At 52.1% G+C, this 25,949-nt stretch overlaps 2 protein-coding genes across 3 annotated transcripts in view; both read right to left on the reverse strand.

Annotated features, from left to right (window-relative positions):
- RUSC2 (RUN and SH3 domain containing 2) overlaps positions 1-661 on the reverse strand; it is a 57,304-nt gene extending 56,643 nt beyond the window's left edge. For both annotated transcript variants that reach the window (XM_083575489.1, XM_083575486.1), the window contains exon 1: positions 51-661. The gene's annotated coding sequence lies outside the window, so the exon portion shown is untranslated. The remainder of the gene's footprint in view (positions 1-50) is intronic.
- Positions 662-8,351: 7,690 nt separating this feature from the next.
- The window catches only part of LOC310744348 (phospholipid-transporting ATPase ID-like), a 67,843-nt gene continuing 50,245 nt past the window's right edge, over positions 8,352-25,949 (reverse strand). Inside the window, exons 20-28 of the mRNA XM_083575569.1 lie at positions 24,885-24,990; positions 23,821-23,965; positions 22,140-22,323; positions 20,539-20,762; positions 18,147-18,230; positions 16,268-16,513; positions 14,059-14,197; positions 11,637-11,767; positions 8,352-9,619 (exon numbers count right to left, since the gene is read on the reverse strand). Of these exons, the coding sequence (XP_083431695.1) occupies positions 9,413-9,619; positions 11,637-11,767; positions 14,059-14,197; positions 16,268-16,513; positions 18,147-18,230; positions 20,539-20,762; positions 22,140-22,323; positions 23,821-23,965; positions 24,885-24,990 (1,466 nt within the window). The 3' untranslated portion in view covers positions 8,352-9,412. The remainder of the gene's footprint in view (positions 9,620-11,636; positions 11,768-14,058; positions 14,198-16,267; positions 16,514-18,146; positions 18,231-20,538; positions 20,763-22,139; positions 22,324-23,820; positions 23,966-24,884; positions 24,991-25,949) is intronic.

Raw genomic sequence — 25,949 nt, forward strand, 5'->3', positions numbered from 1 at the left:
TCCCCCCCCCGGGCTCAGGACTCCAGGATCCCCCCCCCCCCGGCACTCACCCGGCGTCAGCCTCCTGCCCGGAGACCCTCCGCGATTCGGCCCCCGCGCGCAGCCCCGAGCAGAGCTCCCTCCAGCCTCCGAAGGCTGTCCTGGGCGGGCGCGGCGAGCGCAGCGCTGCGCCCTGGAATGCCAGCAATGCATGCTATGCCCGAAATATGACGGCAGCCTCGCCCGGCAGCGAGGAGGCGCATCGGGAGCATCAAAACAAGACACTCCCCGGCGGCTGCAGGCGGCGCGCAGCTTCGGAGCGCGCAGACAGCCGACGGCCCGGCTGCGCTTCACACGCCAGCCGGTTTGTTTGGCTGCATTTGGAGACGCGGCTGGCCTGGGTCTCCTAAAATTAGGCACGCGGTGGAGAGAGAGAGAGAGAGAATTTCCCCCTCGCTCGTATCATAGCCTGGAGCTCACAGTCGCCCCACGAAATGAAGCAAGAGGCCAGAAACGAGGGATTTGCGCGGCGCGTAAAACCGTGGCCACCTGCAGCCCTTCCGTCAGATGGCATCAGGATGGCAGCGAAGTCCTTCCTTCTCCTGGCCCAGTGCCGGATTTACGCATAAGCTAAACAAGCTATAGTTTAGGGCCCCACTCTGGGGGGGGGGGAATTATGTGGACAGTGTGGATTACTATGGTGATACTGATATTATATAAAAATGCATTTTATTAACTACAGTTGCATTGTACAGGTTATAACACTTAATTTCATATTAATAAAGCTATTTACAATTATTAGCAGTTTGCATCATATATTTACACCAATTATTATTTCATGTTATAGCAAGTTTCTAGAGACGATATTATGAGTCTTTGTAAACTGTGTTTCTAAAGGAACTTTTGTTATTGCCAAATGCCAATGTGTTTGCATTATTAAGTTTTTTAATGAATAAAAAAATCATTTAAAGTTAGAGCTTAATAATTATTTCACTATTAATATAAAGGTAAAGGGACCCCTGACCATTAGGTCCAGTCGTGACCGACTCTGGGGTTGCAGCACTCATCTCGCTTTATTGGCCGAGGGAGCCGGCGTACAGCTTCCGGGTCATGTGGCCAGCAGGACTAAGCCGCTTCTGGCAAACCAGAGCAGCACACGGAAACGCCGTTTGCCTTCCCGTCAGAGCGGCACCTATTTATCTACTTGCACTTTGACGTGCTTTCGAACTGCTAGGTTGGCAGGAGCAGGGATTGAGCAACGGGAGCTCATCCCGTCACAGGTATTCGAACCGCCAACCTTCTGATCGGCAAGTCCTAGGCTCTGTGGTTTAACCCACAGCGCCACCCGTGTCCCTCACTATTAATATACTTCTTAATTGTATTTCAGTTCGACAATTACTTTGATAAAATACATATTTTGTGATGTGCAAATGGCTTGAGATACCTATTAGGTCCATAAATTACCATATAGCATATATTCAACACAAAAAAGCAGCGACCGTTTGTTGTTGACAAAGGACAGCTGGACATAGAAAGGGCCCCATTACCTTCAGGAGCTGAGGGCCTCATCAAATCTCAATCCAGCCCTGTCCTGGCTCCCTCCTGCACCGACCAGGGCTTTGCATGAGAAGAGCCCACCCAGTCCAGCCTCCTGTTCTCAAAGTGGCTGACTAGATGCCTCACTGGGAATCCAGCAAGCAGAATCTGAGCACATGAGTTGGACTCATGGATATTAGTCCAAAAACAATGTTTCGAATGCGTTATAAACATGCAAAGACAGATGGAGCTAGAGAGCAAAAAAATAATCAATGCGATTTCCCATAGTGGTTTTTCCCCTTTTGGTATAATGATTTAATTTCTGACTTACTTATAGCGTTCCCCCCCCCCCCCTTTGTATAGATCCACTCTGGGATTCAGAAGCCTGGTGGTGAAACCAGAGCACCACCATCTTGACTATTAGCCACTGTTAGCCCTCTTCTCCATGAATTTGCCCAATCTTCATTTAAAGCTTTCTGGGTTGGTGTCCATTTCTGCCTCCAGTGGGAGGGAGTTCCACAGGTGAACTCTTTGTGAAGAAGGGAAGCTTTCTTTTATCTGGCCTTCAGCTAACCAAAAACCCTACCCAAAAACATGCTAAATTATCACATGCTGCCCCACACCTCACCCCCCACCCCGTGGCTGAGTGGTGCTTGCCATTTGGCAACAAACTTGTCCAGAGATGATGGTTTCCCCCCACTCTGCCCTGAGGTTCGGCTGGCCTTTATTTAGTATGGCATTATTACTATTATGCTTTGATTTATACTCCACCTTTCCCCCCTGACAGGACTCAAGGCAACTTACAGATAAAAATAAAAACCACCCAAAATCTATTAAAGCCAGCCAAATATTTGCCATAAAACAAAGTGGTACCAGCCCTTTTTGGCTCCTAGCCAGGATGGCTCTTCTGCAGTTGGAGACAGCCCTGCTTCTGAATGCCACTTGCTGGAAACTGTAGGAAGAGAGAGGGATCTTGCATTCGAATTCTGCTTGCAGGTTTCCCATCGGGGCATTTGGTTGACCGCTGCAAGAGCAGGAGGCTGGACCACATGGGCCATTGGCCAGATCCTGCAGGCTCTTTTATGCTCTTATGAGCCAGAGAGTCTGGAGAAGAGGATCTGGAGAGGCTCCTGGGCAGCCTTTTGGCCGGAAAGGACAAAAAGCCTCTTGTTGGCTGAAATGTGCCGGGAGAGCAAATGGTTCCTTCCTCTTGCTGGGATGGAACTGGGCCACACCATGGTTGTCATGGCGACCACAGAACCACAAGCCTGGCCTGCAAGCCCCAGTCAGCTTGTGCCAAGTGTTGTCCCGGCTCATCAAGCAGAACTGCTCCCGCAGGCAGGGCAGCCAGCCCAGTGTTACCAGAAAAATACTGCTCCCTTTCCCTTATGGGGTACCCAAGAGCCCGTACAGAGTCCTTATGCGGGTTCACTATTGGTAGGAGAAAATAACAGAGGCCAAGCAGAGAATATTGAGGAGCAAAGCAGCTAGTAAGCCTGATCTTTATTGATCTGTTGCCGCAGGGTCCCCCGCTCACCCCATGGAGGGAGAGAGGAGAGGAACCCATAACATTGGTGTGGAAGCTCTTATATAGACATTTGAAAATTGCCTCCCCTGTAGCTCAAGACCACCCCCCCAAAACATACATACATACATCACTGAAGGGGCGGTCTACAGCAGAAAACCTGTCTGCCAAGGTTACCTGATAATGGTCACTGATTGCTTTTACCTGGGCATCCTGGCCAGTCTTTTGTGATGGTAAATACTCAGTTCCTGAATCCAGGTCACAGGCTCACCCTATTCACACACAGATACGCCCTCAAGACACAGATAGGTAGCCGTGTTGGTCTGCCATAGTCAAAACAAAAAAAAATTTTTCTTCCAGTAGCACCTTAAAGACCAACTAAGTTAGGTCTTCAGATACGTATCTGAAGAAGTGTGCATGCACACGAAAGCTCATACCAAGAACTAACTTAGTTGGTCTTTAAGATGCTACTGGAAGAAATTTTTTTTTTTTGTTTTGCCCTCAAGACAGGATCTGTGAGCAAAGAGACAATGGGGAGGTTTTTCCCATTTCCTTCCTCCTTGCAGAGAAACATTTGAGGTCAGTTGGGGAGAGTCAAAATGCTTTCAGGATTGCTCTCCTGTACTATTTTGGACCCATAGTTTATATACTTATGTATGTGTTTGCCTTGTAAATTTATGGATATATGATATATATATATATATATATATATATATATATATATAGGAATTCTAAGGTCTAATATATATATATATATGAGAGACCTTAGAATTCCTATAACACCAGGGAGTGTGCCTTTTCCCTGAGCATGTCAAGAATGCTCTGCTTCCAGGCCCTCATGGCACAGCAGAGCCTCTGTTGCTGCCCACCCCACCCCCCAGGGAGGAAGCAAAGTGCATTGCCCTCCCTCCTGCCGTCCCCTTGACTTCTGCACCCACAGGCACCCTCCTCTTCCAGGCGGAGAAAGCAGCTTGCCGGGGGTTGGACTAGATGAGCCTTGGGATCCCTTCCAAATCTGCAGGTCTATGAAAGTGGGAGGTTGGCTGGCGGATGCCTGAAGGCCTCCTTTGAATGGAGTGCTTGGCTAGGCCACCTTTGCCCCTGCCCCAGTTTTTAAGACTGTCCTGTCCTGGGTTGAGTAGCTTCTTTTGTGACATTTATCAGACTGACTATTCGTAGTAGGGGAACAGGCTTACTCTCAGGTTACCCTTTGCTGCACAATACCAAATGTAAGAATTCACTGATAAATGTATCTCTGTACTGGATCACTGGGAAAACTTGTTTTTTGTCCAAGGGAGCCCTTAGATTTCTCTGTTAACAGTTCAAAACATTTTCACCCTGCCTCTTTATAGCTCGAGGCAGCAGCGTCCAGCATCATCGAAATGAATTTTTAAATCCTAAAGAGTCTGCTGCATATCTAAAACTGTTCATCCCACGCATAATTTGGGGTGCCAAAAGATCAACAGAGACTATCCAAAGCTAATAATAGCAGCCAATTCACAGCTAGAGAGAATGCAAAGTTGGTTACCAACAAACCTATTTTAAGAAGAGTGTCTGTTGGATCAGCTTCTGGCCTTGCGGAAAAAGCAGCGGCAAGGAAGCTGACCGGCTAATTAAAAAGTTGCATGTTCTTAAAGTGACATGCTCAGGAACAGCTGCAGCGGCCAGAGGCAAGACATAAAAAGAGGCGTGTTGGTGGTGAGTCTGCCTAACGCCCAGGAGAATAACAGGCTCACGTCACAGAATCAGAATCAAGTATCATAGCAGCACAGAAGGAGCGCCACCCAAACTCCCAGGCACCAGTTATGTCCAGAATCCAGGGGAAGAGGACAGGGGGGCGAGGGGGTGCAGTTGAAAGTGGGGGCTCTTAAAACCCACCCACCCTCTAGGCAGAGCTGCCAGACTTCTGGTGAGCCAGACAGGAAGGCTATTTTAGGCCAAGAATGAGCTGCTGACACCCCCCCCACCAAAGAGGAGGAGGGGGCTGCCGTCACCCTGGTGTTAATTTTGCATAAAGACACACAAGAAGTCAAACTCTCTCATTAAGCAAGTGATGCACCAACTAATTCCAGAGCATGGCAAGAGGGCTAAAGGGTTCCTTAGTTTGTGGCCCATGAACTGGCTCCTTGGAACTCCCTGTGGGAGGAGAATCCCAGAATCCTAGAGTTGGAAGGGACTCCCAGAGTCATCTAGTCCACCCCCTGCAATGCAGGAATCTCAGCTCAAGCACCCCTGACAGGTGGCCACCCAAGCTCTGCTTAAAAACCTCACAGGAGGTTGGCTGCTACAGAGACATTCCCTTCTTTTACACTGAAGTCCATTTCACGGTCAAACAGCTCTTATGGCCTGTGGATCCGCGGTTGAAGACGGCACATCCATCATATTCACATTTGTTTTTAATTGCTCCTTTAATTTCTTATATATTGCATGGAATTCAGATTGAAATACAATAAATTACAATATATAAAATTGTATGAATATCCTAACTGATTTATAATGGTTTTTACTGCTTCTTTTATTTCTTGTGACACAATTTCAGTTCTAGGGAATTCAAATCATGATACAATAAAATGCAAGATGAAAGCAATATGGGAAGCAATAAAATTACAGTTTGAAATTACAATCTCTAGTCCAGCACATCCCACTTGCTCCAACAAGACCCTCAGCAATTGCCAATTACTTGTGCTGTCCCCTTTTGACACAGCCACAGTTCAAAACCATTGATTATTGAACTAACCTTGATCAATAATGTTTCTGAAGAGGAAGAGAACAGCCATAGCCCTGTTCCAAGAATGTTTTGCAAAACAGTCAGCAGCCTATTTGCTTGGCCTGAAAATAACCTTTTCTCTCAGCTAAATATATCCAGTTCTTCAGCCTCTTATTACAGGATTTGATCCCTTCCTGCCTCTTTGTCCGTCTCTGGGGAGCCTTTTCCAATTCACCAACGTCCTCCTTGAACTCTGGGCTCCAGAAACTGAGTTCTCCCATGACCTCCACCCAGCATCACACGCAGCAGTTCCCTCCCTTTCCTCTGGTCAGCCTGGGATGCTGCAAAGAGCAGCCAAGAGAGAAGACGGGGGCCAAACTCCACCCCATCTGGACCCCAACAACAAAGGCCCATCATGCAGCAAGTGGCAGCTGGCATGGGGACAGTAATGTGGGCGATGTCTCCGTGGGACTCTGCAGGGGGCAAACTGGGCCACATCCATTTTGGGGCCAGGAAAGGGAGAACCAGATTAGAGATGTAAGGGCCTTGGGGACAGGGGGGTTGAATAAGGGGGGGTATCCCTGTCCCCCTCCGCAAAACCTTTGTTTTTCTTCCCCAGAAATGGAAAAAAAGTGTTATGATTATGGCATATGAAAGGGTAGAGGCATTTGTTTTGATCTGGACGAACCTTCCGTTTTCAAAAGTCCAGGATGCATTTGATGAAGAATATGAAGAAGCAGAAACTCACTGCTCAGAACTGAAACAGACTAAATTGAACGGCGTCTCCCTCGCATCTTGACTCCCCCATGCCTTTTTTGTGGCTCTTTTGATGGAAACAAGCGCTTTCCATCTGCCTGACACTGTGGAGGACTGAGGGAGACATAGGGTTGTGCTCAGTGCTAGTCCTACGCAGAGTAGACCCACCAAAGTTAGTAGACATGGCTTGTTAGCCATTCCTTGATTCCTAACAGGGATTGGCTAGGTGAGGAGCAGCAGTGGACACAGTCTGGCCAAGAGGCTCCCAGGAAGAGGGCAGAAGAGGGCAGCCTGGACCCAGGTTCATGGGGGGGGGGGAGCAGGACACACCCCAGAAGAGGAGGAGGAGAGCTGGGAAATGCTGGTAGCTGGGAGTTGGAGGGCCTGAGCAAGGACAGGAATCAGGGTGAATAGAGGCAGCACCAGCAGATAGTGGACAGTCTGCCATACCCTCCTCCCACCCTTAGGACTCAGCTACATTAGTCAAAAAAACCTCAGCAATTTGAATGTGTTATAAACATGCAACGCCAGATGGCGCCAGAGAGCACAAGACATTTCTTTAGCATTTTTACATAGGGCTTTTTAAAAATAATGATTTCATTTCTGACTTATTTATAGCATTCCTCCCCCCCCCCCATGTGTAGATCCAGCCCCAGAACAAGGAGATTACTCCACAGAACAGAACAGGAAACCAGGAAACCCCAAGGAATGTGCCTGGTGCCTTGCGGTGGGCAGAGGGAGGGGTCTGAGACCTCGAAAATAGTCGGGGGGGGGGCACACATTCTGAGCCCCAGCTCACGAGGAGGGAGTCTATTTCATGGATCTGAGCAGAGGGCCTTCTTTCCTTCTGCTCTTCCCAGAGGGTGTTTGCCGTCAGCTCCCCGTGACAATTCCTTCCTTCTCTGAGTAGGACGTAGTTGGATGCAACTCATAATAATTTCCAGAACACATTATTTCCTCCATTTCTGACTACCATGTTGGTGGTTTCTCCTCTTTTTACTGTTTTTTGCCTGGCAAAACGAAAGAGTTGCCAAAGAGCCTCCTTGCAGGTCGGCAGCTGGAAGCTCCGTGGAAAAGTAATTTCAGTCTGCAATTAGTGATTGAATACAACACGGAGTTGTCAGACCAGGCGCTGACCATCGTCTTATATCTTATTTATTCTGACTTACCTGTGATGTCAGTGAGAGGTCCTTCCATTTTAACAGAGCAGGAGCTGAACAAAACTCACTTCCGCTGTCTGCAGCCATGGACAAAATTTAGCTTGATTTCGATTGGGGATCAGCTGGGAGGGGCATATGCCAGGGCGAGAAGAGCCAAAGGGCCTCTGAGCACGTGCGGAGCGCCAGGAGTTGCAGTGGGGTCTTCTCTTTGGATTAGCGAAAAATCCAGACACCCTTCACCACTCCCCCCCAATTTCCCTAAACTGGTGGAGGGTCTGGATTGGCACATTGACCAGGCTGGACTGCGTCAAAAGAAGAGGAGCAGACTGGAGGCGGAATGCTGCTGTGACCATTGGGCAGCGCTGCCTCTGGGTCGTTTGGGAAAGCTTGCAAGCCCTCCCCACATTTTCTCTCTCTCCCAAGGCGATGGGGGCATCTTCCAGAGGTCTCCACGCACCTTGCTCTCCCCCCCTGAACGATCCAAAGGGGAAAGGTGGCTGAGGGTTGGCGGTGTAATGCAGCACCCCCACTCATTCTCACCCCCCCCTTGGAATGGAACACCCCCCCCTGTGGGTCTGGCCAGGAGGAAAAGCCCCCTTTGTTGAGGGTCCCCCCCAAAGAGCCCCCTACTGCCCCTCCACTTTGACCAATGAGCCCCGTTCACTGAAAGACCACAGGGAGATGCAGAGCATTTTCATTTGCTGTTTTATTACAAAGGGTTGTACAAACGGAAGACCAAAGTCTGTGGGGCGCCCCACGGCCTCACCTATTTCCCTCCCACCCAGAGCAGTGCAAATGTGGCCAGAGACCTCCCCCCCCAATAATCTGGAGCCCTGAGAGGGACCCAACCGGGACAGTGCCAGTTCTGCTCTGCCACCCACCCCAGCACCAGCCCCGCTTTGCCATGGGGCAAGGGCCACCAGTGGCCAGGGGCCTTCATGCCACGGACAGCCGCAAAGTCCCAAAGTTAGGGGGTGGGAGAAGTGGACCTGGCCAGGCAGCATCACGCCCCCCCCCCCCACTGATAAGGTGCTTTGGGAAGAATAGCTGGGACCCATATGGGGCAGACCTCGCCCACTGCCAGCACCGAGGGGCCCCAGCTGTGCCACTTCCCATGCCATCCTTGGAACCGAGGAAGCGCATCATGAGCACACAGGCCCACCCAGACCCCACTGCTTCGCCCATTCAGCCACGTGGGACGGCACTCTCCGCCCCAAACTGTACCCAGGCTCCCAGCCGAAGGGGCTCTTGAGTCTCTGGGGGCGTCCCAGCAGGGCCCCTCCACGCTTTGCCAAATCCATGCTTCCTGCTTCCAGGATGGAGTCTGGGAATCCTCTGGGGCCGAGGCCTCATCCTGCCACATTGAGCAGCCGGTCGCCACGCTGGAAACGGCACCCATGGCCTCTCCGCAACTGTCGTCTCCTGTTACGTGGTTCCGGGTGGCTTGGGCCCTCCACTTCCGGAAGAGCTTCAGGGGTCCATGCAGAGGAGAAGGGACCGACCTCTCTTCTGGAAAGGGCTGTGGTGCAGGGGCCACGGGGTCCCCTCTTCCTTCTCTCCCCTGGGGACCCCCTTCCTCCTCCAGGGAGCTCTGTGTGCTGCCCCATCTCCTCTCTCGCTCCCCAGGACCAAACAGTCTGGCCCCTGGGGGCCCGGGGCCCGCAGAAAAAGAGGGCCCCCTTTGCCCAGGCTGTCCCGTCAGCTCTGCCTGTCCCTGGTTCACGGAGCCCCCTCGCCCCCCCTTGCGCCTCACTTCTGCCTGTACTTCTCGCTGTTGGGGGAGAAGGACCTGGTGACGCCAAAGGGGCGCATGTTCCTCCCTGAGGTGATGAGGGCCCCAAAGCCATACTGGTGGGAGAAGGCGTAGCCGGAGCGGCGGGAGGCCTTGCGCTGCAGGCGCCGCTTGGGGGACGGAGGCAGCTGCCCCTTCTGAAGCTGCTTCACCATGTGCAAGACCTGCGGGCGGAAGGAGGAGAGAGGATAAGTTGCGGGGAGGGAGGAGGAAGGGCAGGCGGAAGCGTCGGCTGGGAGCAGGGGCAGGGGAGTCGCGCGGCTCTCTCAGAAGGTGGCGGCCTCTCCTTCTTGGAGGCTTTGAAGCAGAGGCCGTCTGTCAGGGATGCTTTAGGGTTGGGCTAGAGGACCTCTGGGGGTCCCTTCCAACTCTACAGTTCTAGGGACCTCTTTCTAAACTGTATTTTAAATTGTCCCCCCCCTCTCTTTTCCCCCTATAATTTTTTTACTGTGATTTTATTGGTATTAGCCGCCCTGAGCCCGGCTCTGGCCGGGGAGGGTGGGGTATAAATAAAAATAAATTTATTTATTTATTTATTTATTTATTTATTATTATTATTATTATTATTATTATTATTATTATTATTATTATTTTCTCCCCTAAGCCTCAGAAAAGTTGTGGCAGATTAAGCCGCCGCAGCCTCTCATTTCTATCTGCCAGGAGTGCCAGCAGGGGGGCGGGCTGGAGAGGATAGAAATTCAAGAAAGCAACAAGGAGGGTTGCCAAAGGGCCCTTCAGGTATCACCAACGCTCAGGTGCCACCTCACAGCCAGATTGTGGGTGGCTGCAGCAACTTTGCCCGTTGACTTTGAGGGGGCCCAGCACCCAGAAAGATATTAATGTGGGTGTCGAAGCAACCGCAGCCTCCTGGGGTTGACGCAGGGCACCAATGGGTCACTGGCAACAGGCTTTCCCCCTGGCCCAGATTTCCCTACAGATTTTGAGGTCAGCGAAGTTGTGCGGATGCTGCGTATACTTACGCAGATGAGGAGCCCCCACCCCAGCCAACCCCCCCCCCCCCCGTCCTGCCTTGGAGCACCCTGTGCCACAACACCCGTGGCGGGGGCAAGGATTTGCAGCCTGCCCTGCTCAGGAGACTCCCTCTTTCTCGCCCTTTTAAAGAAAAGATGCCCAGGGATCTGGGCTTTCAACTATTCCCGTGCTTAAAACAGGAATATCGTAACAAGAAATGGAAATGTTCTGTTTCCAACTGCAACTCAAAATTGCAGCAAAACCTGGAGACCTAATTGGGGGGTGAGTGGGGAGGGAAAGGGGTCCCTAAAGGCAAAGCCCATCCAGAGCCAAGATGCAGCCATGGAGATCAGGGCAGGCTCCCCTCTGTGCCCCCCAGGGCACCAGACTTTGGGGCTGGCAGGCTGAGAGGAAGCAGCAGGGGGCAGCAGAGATGCATGGCTGCTCTGGCAGATTAGGCTCTCAAGGGAGCCTTCGGGGTCTTAAGGCATCTCTGGGTTTGTTTGTTTGTTTGTTTGTTTGTGTCTGAAATGTTCAAAATAGTATTTTTCAATCTTAATAGCTCCTTGGCTAGCTTTGCTGCATTAAATGTGAATTCTGTACCTGGCTTTCTTATTTGGAACGTCTTATTTGGAAATCTTTAAGACCAACGTTGTACTATTTTTGTTTTTTACGTTGCTTTGAATGTATATTTTATATTTCATCTGCTTCCATAATGTTTTATTTGGTGTTTTAACATTTAAACCACTTTGAGATTCCCCCCCCCCAAATAAAACAATATAGAAATAAATTGAATAAAATCCGCAATGATAACTCCAGTTTGGGCATGCTCTCATCTGCACTCTGACTAGAGATTTCAGATTTCTTTCACAGAGGGGCGGTGGGGGCTTCAGCCGACCACAGCCCACAGGAGGAGTGTGGGGGGGTGCACAGTCCCTGAGCTGCAGCGCCTACCCCCCACTTCTTTCTAAAAATAGCCCTCTCCTCCTGCCCCAGTTCCTCTTAATCCATGTCCATAATCCGCACTCGCCTCTCAGCCACAGATGGCCGGGGTCACTTGGCCCCTGGGATGGCAGGAAGCATCGCAGAAGCAGGCAGAGGCCAAGTGAGGGCAACTCCTTGTGCCCCCCTCACCCCACCGCTTAGAGGCAAGCAGCCTGCCCCCAGAAGCACCTGTGGCCTCTACATGCAGGGAGGAGGGGGCCTTACCTGGTCGCTGATGGTGGGCTTGAGCTGCACCTTCAGGAAGCGGAAGCCGACGACGGGGAGGACGCAGAGGGTGACGCAGAGGAAGATGGACAGCCAGACGTTGGGCTGGTTCAGGGTGTTCCGAGCCGAGCCTGGCAGGGAGAAGAAGAAGCGGGCAGGCGATGCAGCCGCCTGAGACTGCTGCTGGGGCAGAGCGGGCAGAACAAGCAGGGCTGGAGGTCCTGGGGGGTCAGCGATTGGTGGAGAAACTGATTCCCAAGTTGAGGGTCGCTTTCAGGACATGGGACTCTACGTGGGGCTGCCCTTGAGACTGACCCAGAAACTCCAGCGGGCGCAGAATGCCACGGCAAGGCTCCTTACGGGGTCTCTGGCATGGGAGCATATTCACCCAGTGCTTTTCCAGCTGCACTGGCTCCCGGTAGAGTACAGGGTCAGATTTAAGGTGCTGCTTTTGACCTTTAAAGCCCTTCAAGGCCTAGGACCCTCGTACCTACGGGACCACCTCTCCTGGTATGTCCCACGGAGGACCTTATGGTCTTCAAACAGAAACATCTTGGAGGTCCTGGGCCACAGAGAGGTTAGGCTGGCCTCAACCAGAGACAGGGCTTTTTCGGCTGTGGCCCCGATCTGGTGGAACGCTCTGTCCCAAGAGACCAGGGCCCTGCGGGACATGACATCTTTCCCCAGGGCCTGCAAGACAGAGCTGTTCCACCAGGCCTTTGGCCAGGGCACAGTCTGACCCCCTCCTTTGGTAATCCTCACAGAACTCCAGCCCAATGGTTGCCATTAATCTGATTTGAATTGATTTTAGAATGAATTGGTTTTAGAATGCTGAATTATTTTACTGTTGTTAGCCGCTCTGAGCCCGGCTTCAGCTGGGGAAGGGTGGGATATTAATACTTTATTATTATTATTATTATTATTATTATTATTATTATTATTATTATCATGCAGGGGCCAGGGGGAACGAGGAGCCTCCAGGGTCCTGTTGCTCTGGAGGCCCTTCCTGCCTGTGATTCCCGCATAGCAAGGGATTGGGCTGGATGACCCCTGGGGGTCCCTGTTGGCTCTACAGTTCCATGATTCTGTGGGAGAGATCATCAGGGGGTTTGGGCTGGGTGTTGATCAGTATGCGGATGACACCCAGCTCTACCTCTCTTTCAAATCAGAACCGGTGAAGGTCCTGTGTGAGTGTCTGGGGACTGTTGGAGGATGGATGGCGGCTAACAGATTGAGGTTGAATCCTGACAAGACAAAAGTACTGTTTCTGGGGCACAGGGGGCGGGCTGGTGTGGGGGATTCCCTGGTCCTGAATGGGGTCACTGTGCCCCTGAATGACCAGGTGCGCAGCCTGGGAGTCATTTTGGACTCACCGCTGTCCATTGAGGCGCAGGTCAAGTCTGTGTCCAGGGCAGCTGTCTACCAGCTCCATCTGGTACGCAGGATGAGACCTTCCCTGCCCACAGACTGTCTGGCCAAAGTGGTGCATGCTCTGGTTATCTCCCGCTTGGACTACTGCCGTGCGCTCTATGTGGGGCTACCTTTGAAGGTGACCTGGAAACTAATTAATCCAGCTAGACTGGTGACTGGGAGCGACTGCCGAGACCACATAACAACAGTCCTGAAAGACATACATTGGCACGTTTCCGAGCACAAGTCAAAGTGTTGGTGCTGACCTTGAAAGCCCTAAATGGCCTCAAAGGCCCAGTATACCTGAAGGAGCATCTCCACCCCCATCATTCAGCCCGGACACTGAGGTCCAGATCCGAGGGCCTTCTGGCGGTTCCCTCATTGCGAGAAGCAAAGCTACAGGGAACCAGGCAGAGGGCCTTCTCGGTGGTGGCACCCGCCCTGTGGAACACCCTCCCTTCAGATGTGAAGGAAATAAGCAGATAACTTATCTTTAAAAGACATCTGAAGGCAGCCCTGTTTAGGGAAGTTTTTAATATTTAATGCAGTATTGTATTTAACACTCAATTGGGAGCCACCCAGAGTGGTTGGGGAAACTCAGCCAGATGGGCAGGGTATAAATAAATTATTATTATTATTATTATTATTATTATTATTATTATTATTCCAAATCTTCCTTTCGGCCCCTTCGCCTCTGAAGGACACCATTGCCCAGGGAGGATCATCATAGCACCACAGAACTGCAGAGTTAGAAATGGGTCCCGAGGGTCATCTAGCCCAACCCCATGCAATGCAGGTGCCCACCACCCTCTGCCCCCGATTGCAGCCCTTGGCACTCCCTGCTCCCCCAGCTGCCTTTGCTCAGGGCTCCTTGGCATGCCCAAGGACCGTTCTTTGGAGCTGACGCCTGCATTCAACGGGGACCCCCCCCTGCCCTTGTCCCTGGAAGAAGGTGGCTCTATGGCCCACGAGCCAGAAAGGGGGGCTGCCTGCCGACCCCCCTGATACCCACCGACGAACGGGAAGGAGCCGGTGAAGATGAGGTAGGTGCCGTCGCTGTACATGGTGAAGGTGATGGCAAAGTACATGGCCAGGCTGCCCCAGATGAAGAGCTGGTTGACGGCCGTCCAGTAGGCAGTGTCCAGGCCCATCTGCAAGAGGGAGGCCAGGGAGAGCGTGAGAGAAGGAGGACAGCAGGAGAACCCGTGATCAGGCCAGGGGCCCCTCCAGACACCAGTTCTCACAGGGGCCAAACAGATGCCCCACAGGGGAGACCGGCAAGCAGCCCTCTCCTTTTCTGCATTCAGAAGCATCGCTGCCTCCTGGCTAGGAGCCCTCGAAAGCCCTCTCCTCCTCTATGAATTTGTCCAATCCTCTTTTAAAGCTGTCACAACACCCAGTGGCAGGGAGTTCCAAAGTTTAACTATGTGCTGTATGAACTATGTGCTTCTTCCCACATTCAGCTTCCCTGGATGCCCAGATAGTTCTAGAGAGAGGGAGGGAGAAAAACTCCCTCCCTTCCCTCCACGGCAGGCATCGTTTTGTAAACCTCTATCGTGCCCCCTCTTCCCTGCCTTTTCTCTAAACTGAAAAGTCCCCAGCGCTGCAGCTTTTCTTCCCTGGGGAGTCACTGTACAGTCAAACCTTGGTTGTCAAACATAATCCGTTCCGGGAGCCCGTTCGGCTTCCGAAATGTTCAACAACCGAAGCGCAGCTTCTAATCCCCTCTCCCTCTTTCCTTTTCCCTTTCTCCTTCTGTGATAGAACTCCTATTTGGGGACTTCCCTGGCTTTTTTCTGGCCCACGTAGGACCAGTCTGGATAGTTGGCCTTGGTGAAGATTTGACGTTTTTATCCCCCAAAAAGTTTTTGATTTGAGTTTCTACTGAAATGAGGCTGCACTTTAATGTTGTGTTTTAATCTTGTTTTTGAGTTGTATTTTAATCAATTGTCTTTATACCTGGTGTTAGCCGCCCGGAGCCTGGTCTTGGCTGGGGAGGGCAGGGTATAAATAAAATTTATTATATTATTATTATTAATTGGCTGCAAGAGCCTCTTGCATTCAAGAGGAAGCTGCGTCAGACATTTGGCTTCCGAAAAACGTTCAGAAACCGGAGCATTTGCTTGGGGTTTTGGCGTTCGGGAGCCAAAACATTCCAAAACAGAGGTGTTCGGGAGCCGAAGTCTGACTGTCTTTCCATTGCTCTCTCTCTCTCTTCTTCCCTCTGTTTTCTGCTATGCTTCATCGCACCCTCAACTCCCCAAGGAACTCCAGCCTCCCAGAAATAGGGACAGGCATTGACCCTTGCTTCTCTCACTCCAGGCAAGGTCATTCATTTGCAAAATCCTAACCCCCCCTCCCATATCTCCTGCCACCCCATGGACCACTTGGAAGTTGCTGAGGGTGTGAGCTCCTACCCCCCCCACTGAGATCCAGCGCTGTGCGCCTTCTGGCGGTTCCCTCCCTGTGAGAAGCCAAGTTACAGGGAACCAGGCAGAGGGCCTTCTCAGTGGTGGCACCCGCCCTGTGGAACGCCCTCCCACAAGATGTCAGAGATAAAAATAACTACCAAACTTTTAGAAGACATCTGAAGGCAGCCCTGTTTAGGGAAGCTTTTAATGTTTAATAGGTTATTGTATTTTAATATTCTGTTGGAAGCCGCCCAGAGTGGCTGGGGAAACCCAGCCAGATGGGCAGGGTATAAATAAATTATTATTATTATTATTATTATTATTATTATTATTATTATTATTATACCAGAATAAATTCTGGCCCACTTTAACCCTCCCTGAAATACACTCGGAGTTGAGAGTGGATTTCATGCTCTTTATTCAGCTCATAGTGGTGAGCAGGAATGGAAGTTCCCCCAGAATGTGTGCTTTATATACCGGTACATTATTTACACAATGGGCCCCACATGATTGGCTAATTCCGGGATTCACCTGTAGGCCAATTAGGTTGCGGATTCACTTCCACCTGGAGCTGGATTGGGTGGCTCCTGTGGACCAATCAAACTGCTGCATTCTGGACCCTATTGTTCTAGGACCAATCAGACGGCTGCCTTTTGGATCCTATGCAACTCAGTACATAACACTTCCCATCCCAATATGTCATTTTGCTGCACCAGCTGAGGACGGGAAGTCCTGCATTCTCCCCATGGGCCTGGCAGAGGCCCCAGGGCTCCCCACAAGCCCCGCCCGTGGCAGGCAGCGACCCCTTACCTGGACGGAGACCACAATGAGCAGGCAGGTCTGGGCCATGAGTGCGAAGGACTGGTAGTCGGCGATGGCCTTCCCGTCACTCCTCAGGGAGTCAAAGAGGGTCCCGTAGGGGACGAAGAAGAGGACCAGGGAGCTGTAGACGCTGTAGAGGACGCACTTGACAAACTCCTTCTTGTTGAAGTAGAGGTTCTGCTGGCCAGGCATGTAGAGCTGCGGGAACTGCAGGCTCCACCGGTCATCCACGTCCTGGGGGTGGAAAGTGGAGGGTGTGTGTTTTGAGATGGCAAACAAGGCGGCTGCCCACCCCTCCTCGCCCACCCTGCAGTATCCGCCCTCAACACCCACCACTTATGCAAAGCCTCTAGCTCAAACCGGCAGAGCTCACTCACCCTCAAACCAAAAGTAAGTTGAAGCCACACAGGGCCAGCCCACCTATGAGGCAACTGCCTCAGGCGGCAGGACCAACAGGAGAAGCAGATTCGGACGCAGATCTTTATCCCCACCCCCTCCTTGCTCCGGATATAGATCTTCTCTCAGCCCTTCTTCCCTGGCAGGAAGGGGGCACCTTTTTGTGGCTTGCCTCAGGTGGCAAAGTGTCTTGGGCCGGCCTGACAAACCATAATAATATGCAACCCTGCAATGCTTTGGGGTCTATTGTGACACAGACCCACATCTTTTCCATTTCCCTCCATCTGCACAAGGCTGTGACGGGCTGTTTTGTACGTGGATTAGAGATGGCCACCTAGATCGCCTCCTGCCCCATAGAAGAGCTCCATTCCAGATGCAACATCAGCATCTCTGACCCACCAGTTATTCCCAACTGACAGTCTGCTCCCCTGCTCTTTCACTTAGGAATGTTCTTCTAACTTTCTGGTTTTATATACAGTCATACCTCGGGATAAATACGCTTCAGGTTGAGTGCATTACTTCCGGGTTTCGCCGCTCACGCATGTGCAGACAGTAAAAATGACGTCACGCGCACGCGCAGATGTGCTGTTGTGTCTTATGTTCTGTTCGGGATGCGAACGGGGCTCCAGAACGGATCTAGTTCGCATCCCAAGGTAGCACTGTATAAGATTTTATTAAAGCTTCTCATAATACAGTACAATAAAAAACAAACTACAGTGGACCCTCTGGATACAAACTTAATTCGTTCCAGGGTCCGTTTGCACCCTGAAAATTACATAAATAGAGGTGCGCTTCTGCGCATGCATACGGCGCGATTTAGCGCTTCTGTGCATACATACACAGCAAAACCCAGAAGAATACACTTCCGGGTTTGCTGTGGCCGTAACCCAAAGATTCTGTATCCAGAGGGATACGTAAGTAGAGGTATGACTGTAATCCCCGAAAGAGCAAGAAGAAGAATTCAAGGTGGATCTTAAGCCTTGTATCACACAGAAATGGGAGGACCATCTTGACTCTCGCCTGAGAGCATCTCTTGCTTCCCCCATTGTCCCACCTCAGATGATCTTCCCTTCCCTGCCCCGCACTAAGGGGTCCTTCCCCTGTCATCCTTCACCAAGAAGCCTCAGCAAAAATTGCTTCCACCCGCTGGTCTTAGCCTGGACCTCTAGGCTTCCAACCCTGGATACTCCCCATTTGGAAAATGCTTTCCTCCCTCCCAGCCCAGCCCTGTGACAGGGAGGAACCCAGCGCACACTCCTGGGCTGAGCATGCCTGTCTACCTGTGCTGTGTGTGTGCTAAACACAGGGTGTGTGTTGGAGGAGCAGCCTGACCCCAGGGCAGCCCCCAGGCAGAGAGAGGCAAGTCACCCCGACGGCAGGGCTGGGGCCAGAAACAGAGTCCTCTGCTCCCAGTTGTGGGGCAAACTCCTGATCAAACGAAGAGGGCATAAAACAAATCAAGGAGCCGTACCTGGTCAAAGAGGCTCATTCCCAGGACAGGTAAGGAGGTGTACACCATGTTGTAAAGAGTGATGAACCATTCGTCATACACCGTCTGCAGAGGCCAAGAGAGGGGGGAAATGAGAAAAGCCCCACGCAGAGCAGCAGCAGAGGCGCAGTCCCAGGGCCTCTGGTGCAAGCGGGTGGGTGTCCCAAGGGAGGGCTAGCAAGAGAGGAGAACAAGGCCCAGGCAGCTGCTGGGAAGCCAAGGGTGTAAATCTGTGGTCGAAAGACAGGGGCAGAAATAAGGAGCCCACAGGGCATGGTCTAAGGTGAGTATCTCAGTGGGGAGGTAAAAGGTAAAGGGACCCCTGACCGTTAGGTCCAGTCGTGGCCGACTCTGGGGTTGCGGCGCTCATCTCACTTTATTGGCCGAGGGAGCCGGCGTACAGCTTCCGGATCATGTGGCCAGTGTGACGAAGCTGCTCTGGCAAGCCAGCACCAGCGCAGCACACGGAAACGCCGTTTACCTTCCCGCTGGAGCGGTACCTATTTATCTACTTGCACTATATGCTTCCGAACTGCTAGGTTGGCAGGAGCAGGGACCGAGCAACGGGAGCTCACCCCATCATGGGGATTCGAACCGCCGACCTTCTGATCGGCAAGCCCAAGAGGCTCAGTGGTTGACCACAGCGCCACCCGCATCCCTTTCAGTGGGGAGAACCAGGTGGAAATCTCCGCTCAGCAGTGAATTGGGGAGGGGGTGTCTGGAAATGGCCTCCTCTGTCAGCCAGGACAGAGGTGAAAATATTGTTGTGAATTTTTGGGGGTGGGGTGGTGTCGGTGTCAGTGTGCGCCATGCACCAAATCAGTGACAAATCAGCCTTAGTCCTGGAGTTGCGTCTTGAGGTGCCGTGTGCAACCACAGAAACTGGTTTGGGACTGCTTTGGCAAGCTTGCTCTCGGACTCACTAGCCCCACAGATAGAGGAGCCCCAAAACAGGGAGGTCCTCAGGACATTGTGCGCGTGGAGCCCCTCAATTCGCAACAATATTAAGGATCATAGAACTGTAGAGCTGGAAGGGATCCCAAAGGCCGTCTGGCCTGACCCCCTGCCGTGAAGGGATCACAGCTAAAGCAAGGTGCTGCAAGTTGGCAGGAGACCTTTGGAAAGGGAAGGAGCCCTCTCGTGTCACTGATCCCCAGGACTGCAGGAGCCCCCCTCCTGCGCCCCACCTGCTGCCCATGAACAAAGCTCTGTGCAAAGTCCCTGGGGTGTTCTGGAGCCCTTGGCGCCTGCAAAGAATGGTTGTGAGCACCCTGCGTGACAGGGGGTTGGAGCAGATGACCCTTGATGTCCCTTCCAGCTCCACAGTGCTATGACAACATTTGGGAGGTCCCAGGTCGCAAGGTGGTTAGATTGGTCTCAACTAGGGCCAGGGCCTTTTCAGTACTGGCCCCGACTTGGTGGAACGCTGTGTCCCAAGAGACTAGTGGCCGGCGGGACTTGACGTCTTTCCGCAGGGCCTGCAAGACGGAGCTGTTCCGCCTGGCCTTTGGTCTGGACTCAGTCTGACCCTTATGTATCCCTCCCTTAAGGTCTTGATCTATCGGCTACTTTTAAAATGAGGCTGCATTTTAAATGGCATTTTAACTTGTATTTTAAATTGGGTTTCCCCCATCCCTTCCCACCTATTATGTTTTTACTGTGATTTTATTGGTGTTAGTCGCCCTGAGCCCGGCTCTGGCCGGGGAGGGTGGGGCATAAATATCATTATTTTTTATTATTATTATTATTATTATTATTATTATTATTATTATTATTATTATCCAAGGCAGGAAGCTTCCTCCGCCGTTCCTGAACTGTCCCCTCCTGCAAAAGACCCCTACCTGGCAACAAGTGAAATGCAAAAATGAATGAGGGAGTGAAAATCTCAGAGAAGATGGAGAGAAGAAAAGGCAAAAGGCAGAGGAAAGACCAGCTGGCCAGACCTGGAAGGAGCCAGTGTGAACATGCAAGGAGGGCAGCAGTCAGAAAGAGGGGCAGGGAAGGTGGGGCCCCGCCCCCCCAGAGCCCAACGAGGCATTGCCCGGCTCCAGAAGATCCCAAGGGGTGCTCTGTGCAGGCTCAGAGTCTGTATTTGGGGCTGCACAGATCCAGCAAAGCCTGGCAGTCCAGCACAAACTGCTTGGAGGTCTTTTGTTTTTTTAATGGCAATCAAGCAATATATAACTTTTTTATTTTTTTAAAAAAAGACATAAATGAACTGAGTAGCTCCGCTGCCAGCAGAGGTCCTGCGGTTCTCAGTTCTTGCTTGCTCCTGTCAGAGGAAACGTTGGCAATTCCTGGCAATTTTAAGGGGCGGTCAGCAGAGAGCAGCAGAGGCCTGCCAAAACGGCCGCCGCCTGCCGGCAGGGCTCACCTGTGCGGAGAATCCGGAGAAGAAGCCGTACCAGAAGTGGACCAGCGTGAAGGCGAAGTTCTTGTAGAAGAAGTAGGCCAGGAACTTGCACATGCGGATGTAGGACCAGCGTCCGTGGACCAGCAGCAGCCGCTGCAAGTAGCGGAACTGCGCAAAGGAGAAGTCGCTGGACAGCACGGCCTGCATCCCCTCCTGGCCGCTGATGCCAACGCCAATGTGGGCGGCTGGAAGAGAAGGAGAGGGAGCCCGGAAGCAGCCGCGTCAGGCCAAGGGGGTCCAGCGCCCTGCTGCCCCTGGGGCCAAGCAGGCATCCCCCTGGAAAGGGGGTCACAAACAGCAGCAGCAGCCTCTGCCCTTGTGCTTCCAGCAACTGGCACTCAGGGGCATCCAAGGGGGCAAAAATTGGCATGAGTCTGTGCCCCCTGCCAGCCCCCTGCCTGTGCCCACCTCTCGTACGCAGGTTTCCCCCACCATCTGCTTTCTTACAAATGAAGTGGGGGAAGGCAGGGTCGACTTTTGACTCATTTCATTACTATACCTCTTTAAATTTTTAAGAAAAAAACCTCAAGGCGCTTTACGACCTACATTCAAACATCAAACAGCACATTTCAAAACAAAACATACAGAAGAACATTAGCTGCACCATATACATTCAAAACGAGTCGTTAGCAGGAAACTGAAATTGTGTCGTAAAGATTTCAAAACAAAGCCTTACAAAGGAAGGTCGAGAACACACATTTGAAAGAGCATAATTAGCAAGAGAATAAGACATTATCGTATTAAACATGGATTGAGAGAGTAAGTAGAGATTCTCTTCCCATCGAAGGAGGGCTCTCTGCTACTTCTGCACCTCTGCAGAACCAGAGAAGAGCCTCCTGGATCAGGCCTGTGGGGCGCACCTGGTCCGGCCTCCTGTTCTCAGAGTGGCCAAGCAGATTCCTCAAATGGGAAACCCGCAAGCAGGATCCGGGCCCAAGAGCACCCCAACTCCTGGGGTTTCCAGGAACATTGCGGCCTCCAACCAGGAAGGCAGAGAATCGCCCTCCTGTCTAGAGCCATCGATAGTCCTCTTCTCCATGGATATCTCTAATCCTCTTTTAAATCTCCAGGATCAGGGCCAGAGAGAGAGCACAGCCCCAACCCCACTGGCCACCCCCTTCCTCTTCAAATAGAGCCCACCCCCCCAGCAGATTCCTCTTCTAGCGACAGTCCCAGGTGGGGCTCATCGTCCCAGGAAGTTGCTGTGGGGCACCCCTCTCCTGGGGCTGGGGGGCTGGGTGTCCTTCCCACCCCACCCTTGTTTTGCACCTGGGGTCCTTTTAATCCAGGCAGCTCTGTTGAAGAATCCCATTATCTCCCCCACTGCTCAGAAACCGCAGCATCTCGCTTGACAGCCAATTAGGCACATTTAACTAATGAGAGCATTGAATGCACCCGAAGGCTGATGGGCTGCGGAGGTTTCTGCAGCGCAATGAGTTGATGAAGTCCTGAAGCTGCTTCTCCCTGGGACTCTGAGGCTGGATCCTGCCTTCAGTGGCCCAGGTGCCCCCCCCTCACAAAGGTCCCCCCTTAGCCTTCTGATGGGCTTGCAGGGCCCTCACCCTTGATCATGCTGACGTCGTTGGCCCCGTCCCCGATGGCCAGCGTGACGGCGTTCTTGTACTTCTTCACCAGCTCCACCACCTGCGCCTTCTGCAAAGGCGTCACCCGGCAGCAGATCACCACCTTGCAGAGGCAGGCTGTGCGCACCAGCTCCAGCTCCAGCTCCCCTTCCTGGGCATAGGCCTGCGAGGGGAGACACACACAGGGAGGGTGCGGGGACAGGAACAATGTGGGATGTGATACATAAGTAGCAGTCAAGTACAACATTCCTCGTTTTCCTAGAGTAGACATGCAGGGGAATATTTGGTCCAGCCAGTCAAAAACTTCCTGCTTCCTCCTGGGCTGGGCCATACTTCCTTTGCATGTGACTAGAGGTGGGCATGACCTTACCTGTCCAGGTAACAAAAGGACAAGGCACACAGCACTCTCCCTCTTTGACTTTCTCCATCGCTGGAGCAGCTTTTTAGCTAAAAATGCCCTTTTGTCTTTTAGCCGACAGAGGACACTGGGATTATCCCCATATGGGATAGACCCACATGTATATACAGCGGTACCTTGGGTTACAGACGCTTCAGGTTACAGACTCCGCTAACCCAGAAATAGTACCTCGGGTTAAGAACTTTGCTTCAGGATGAGAACAGAAATTGTGTGGCAGCAGCAGGAGGCCCCATTAGCTAAAGTGCTGCTTCAGGTTAAGAACAGTTTCAGGTTAAGAACAGACCTCCAGAACGAATTAAGTTCTTAACCCGAGGTACCACTGTATCTGTAACTAAGTCTGCCTTCAGGGATCCCACTGTGAACTGATGTGAGTAAACTTCAGTACATCACACACTGCGAGGGTCTGGATGCAGTAACCTGAGCATCAGGGCTTGACCCCACCATACACCCATCGAGTGATACAAAAGAGATATTTACATTTCTCTGTTTCCCAGCCAAGTTCATCACACCCTTTTGTCGTCACCTCGGTTTGTAATTGTTTCTGGAATGGCTACCTGTCTGGCACCCAGGTCAGGGGCAGAGGAAGGAGGGGGGTGCGGTCTGCCCCGGGTGTCACACTGAGGGGGGTGATAAAATTCCAGGTGGCACTCACCACAGGGCCTGCAGCGTGCCCGAATCATGCATCTTTCCTGGGAGAGACGCAGTGGCTTGGGCACCCGCAGGCTCTGCGCTGCCCCAAATGGTCCGCCCGCTCGCTCCCCGCCAGCTGTAGGGCGACTGAGTAGGAGGAGGCAGGCAGACTCTAGAGGCCCTGCAGTGCGCCCAGCCCCTGGGTACGCCACCCCAGGCGCCCAAGCAGCTTCCTCCGCCGCTGACCCAGGTGGAGGGATGCCAGAGATTATCACTCAGGCAGAGGGGTGGCTGCCCTCCCTCATGTCCCAAGCTACCCCCTTGGTAGCCATTTCCTTCCTGAACAGAACAACGTTGGAATGGCGTGATTCCGATACTGGAGTGATTTTATATGAATTTCTGAAGTTTCTCCAGTGAGCCAGTACATAGATACATTTATCAGTGAATTGTTGCATTTGGTAATGTACAGGAAAAACTGTGATTCGTGGGGCCATTTGCAGAAGTGATTGTGTTGATTTTGGTAGTGGGGGGTGTACGATGTCCGCTGGAGGGGCCAACCCTCCTTTCACCCCTTACATAGATTCCTGCAACAGCGCCTTGCCACCTCCTTACCAGGCTGTGCCCATTAATGACCAGGCCGTATTCCCCATTGGGCTGTTCCTCCGGCAAGACCTTGCAGTTGCCAGACTTCTTGACCTGGACATCCATCTCATCGTCATCCATGGCGGCCTCCTGCGTCATCGTCTTCCTCGCTTTCCTAAGAGAAGACCCACAATAACAAGCACTGCGGAAGCCAGTGGGGAGTTTCCCCAAAACAGTAATAAATTTAATAAATGAAATAAGGGAATAATAACAAAAACGTTAGCAATATGCAAACAAGAAGCAAAGCCAGACTCCCACCCCCTAACTAGTAGACAAGCAGACCATCTCCGTCCCTCCCTGGGAGAAGCCCCCCAGCAGGGCCTGAGCTTAGCAGCGCTCTGCCCACCTGCGGCTGCCAGCAGCTGGCAGTCAGGGCATGCTGGGGGGAGAGAGGGGCCCTCTTGCCTAGTAGCCCCCGGCAGCCTTGGCGCAGCCTTGGATCTGGAGGGCATGTGAGATGTGATACATAAGTAGCAGTCAAGTACAACACTCCTTGTTTTCTTAGAGTGGACATGCAGGGGGATGTTTGGTCCTGTCAGCAGAAAACTTCCTTTTTCCTCCCTAATGGGACATACTTCCTTTGCGTGTGACTAGAGGTGGGCGTGACCGTACCTGTCCAGGTAACAAACGGACAAGGCACGCAGCCCTCTCTCTCTTTGACTTCCTCCGTTGTTGGAGCAGCTTTTTAGCTAGCTATCCCCATATGGGATAGATCCACATGTATATACTTTGTAACTAAGTCTGCCTGCAGGGATCCAACTGTGAACTGAATGTGAGTAAACTTCTTATATATATTTTACACAAGATGGTGGCGTGCTTATTCTTTTAAGAGGGATATAAGGGGACTTACCAGGAATCTAATATTAAGAGGCTTAAACAAGCCTGCAACCAGCTACCCACTGTGTGTTTAAAAGGGGAATGTGAAACTCTGCCAAGTAAAGGAACTTGCTAGCGCAAGTTAGGAAGGATATTAATAAAGAATATATCCTCTCCTGCCTCCCTGAACATTCCCACAGGGCGGAGAAGCCCTTTACCTGAGTTCATGGCGCACTTCCTCAAAGGTGTCCCCCTGGATGAAGAAGATGTCCTTCATGTCGTCATAGAGCATGTTGCAGGAGTAGCCGATGTTCACGGCCGTCTCTGGAGAAGGATCACAGAATGGCAGAGTGGGAAGGGGGTCCTCTAGTCCAGGCTCCTGCAAGGCAGGAATCTCTGGCGGGGGCCCACTCAACTTCTGCTTCAGCAGCTCCAAGGAAGGAGGAGATGCACCCCATCACACGACCAGTGTTAGGGCCAGGAGGGATCCATCCCTGGCCCCTTGGGGGACGGACTCTCCTTCACTCATTCTCCCCTTTCGTGGCAACGCCTCTGCCTGAGATGGACCCTTCAGGCTGGGTCAGCTGACCTGAGGGCCCCCTCCATCCCGGACGGCCCCTCCTGCGCCCCCACATTGGTCCAGGGATTCCTGAAGCTTCTTGCTCACTCTCCTTCTCATCTCAGCTTGGAGACGGCCTTGCTGGACTTCTTTTGGAAAACCCACCCAAACACCGGAGAAGCTTCAAACACACATTTGAAGTTCACAGCTTTCCCCAAAGAAGCCTGGGAACTGTAGTTTGCAAGGGTGCTGTGAACTGTGGCTCTGGGAGGGGAGAACTACATTTCCCAGGATTCTCTGGGGGAGCTGATGGGCATTAAATGTGTGTTGGCAATGCTTCAAATGGATTCTTTGCGGTTCATCTCATTTTTCTTGCCTGTGCTTCAAACCACGTCTATCCCCCCTGCGCTCGCTTTAAAGGGCTTTAACTTTTCAGTGTTCTTTGTCTCTTTTGCTCCTGCTGTCTTTGCTCTCCTCTCTCGTTACTCTGCTTCTCTCAGACCTCTTAGGATCCCTGGCGCATTCCTCGGATTTGGCCCCCCCAAGCCCACCTCTCTTTCCCAGCTCCTCCCATTTGCTGAGACAACTCCAGGACGACTTACGGCTGGTGGGAGCAAGGAGGCCAGCCTCACCCCTTTTGAGATTCACCCCCCAGGCGTTTCTCACCCAGGGGCAGATCAAGGGAGTTCTGCCCCACTGCGCAGGGAGCAGAGGAGGCCCAAAG

The sequence above is a fragment of the Podarcis filfolensis genome, assembly GCF_964270895.1.
Source record: "Podarcis filfolensis genome assembly, chromosome: 11".
In the NCBI taxonomy this organism is placed as follows: Eukaryota; Metazoa; Chordata; class Lepidosauria; order Squamata; family Lacertidae; genus Podarcis; species Podarcis filfolensis.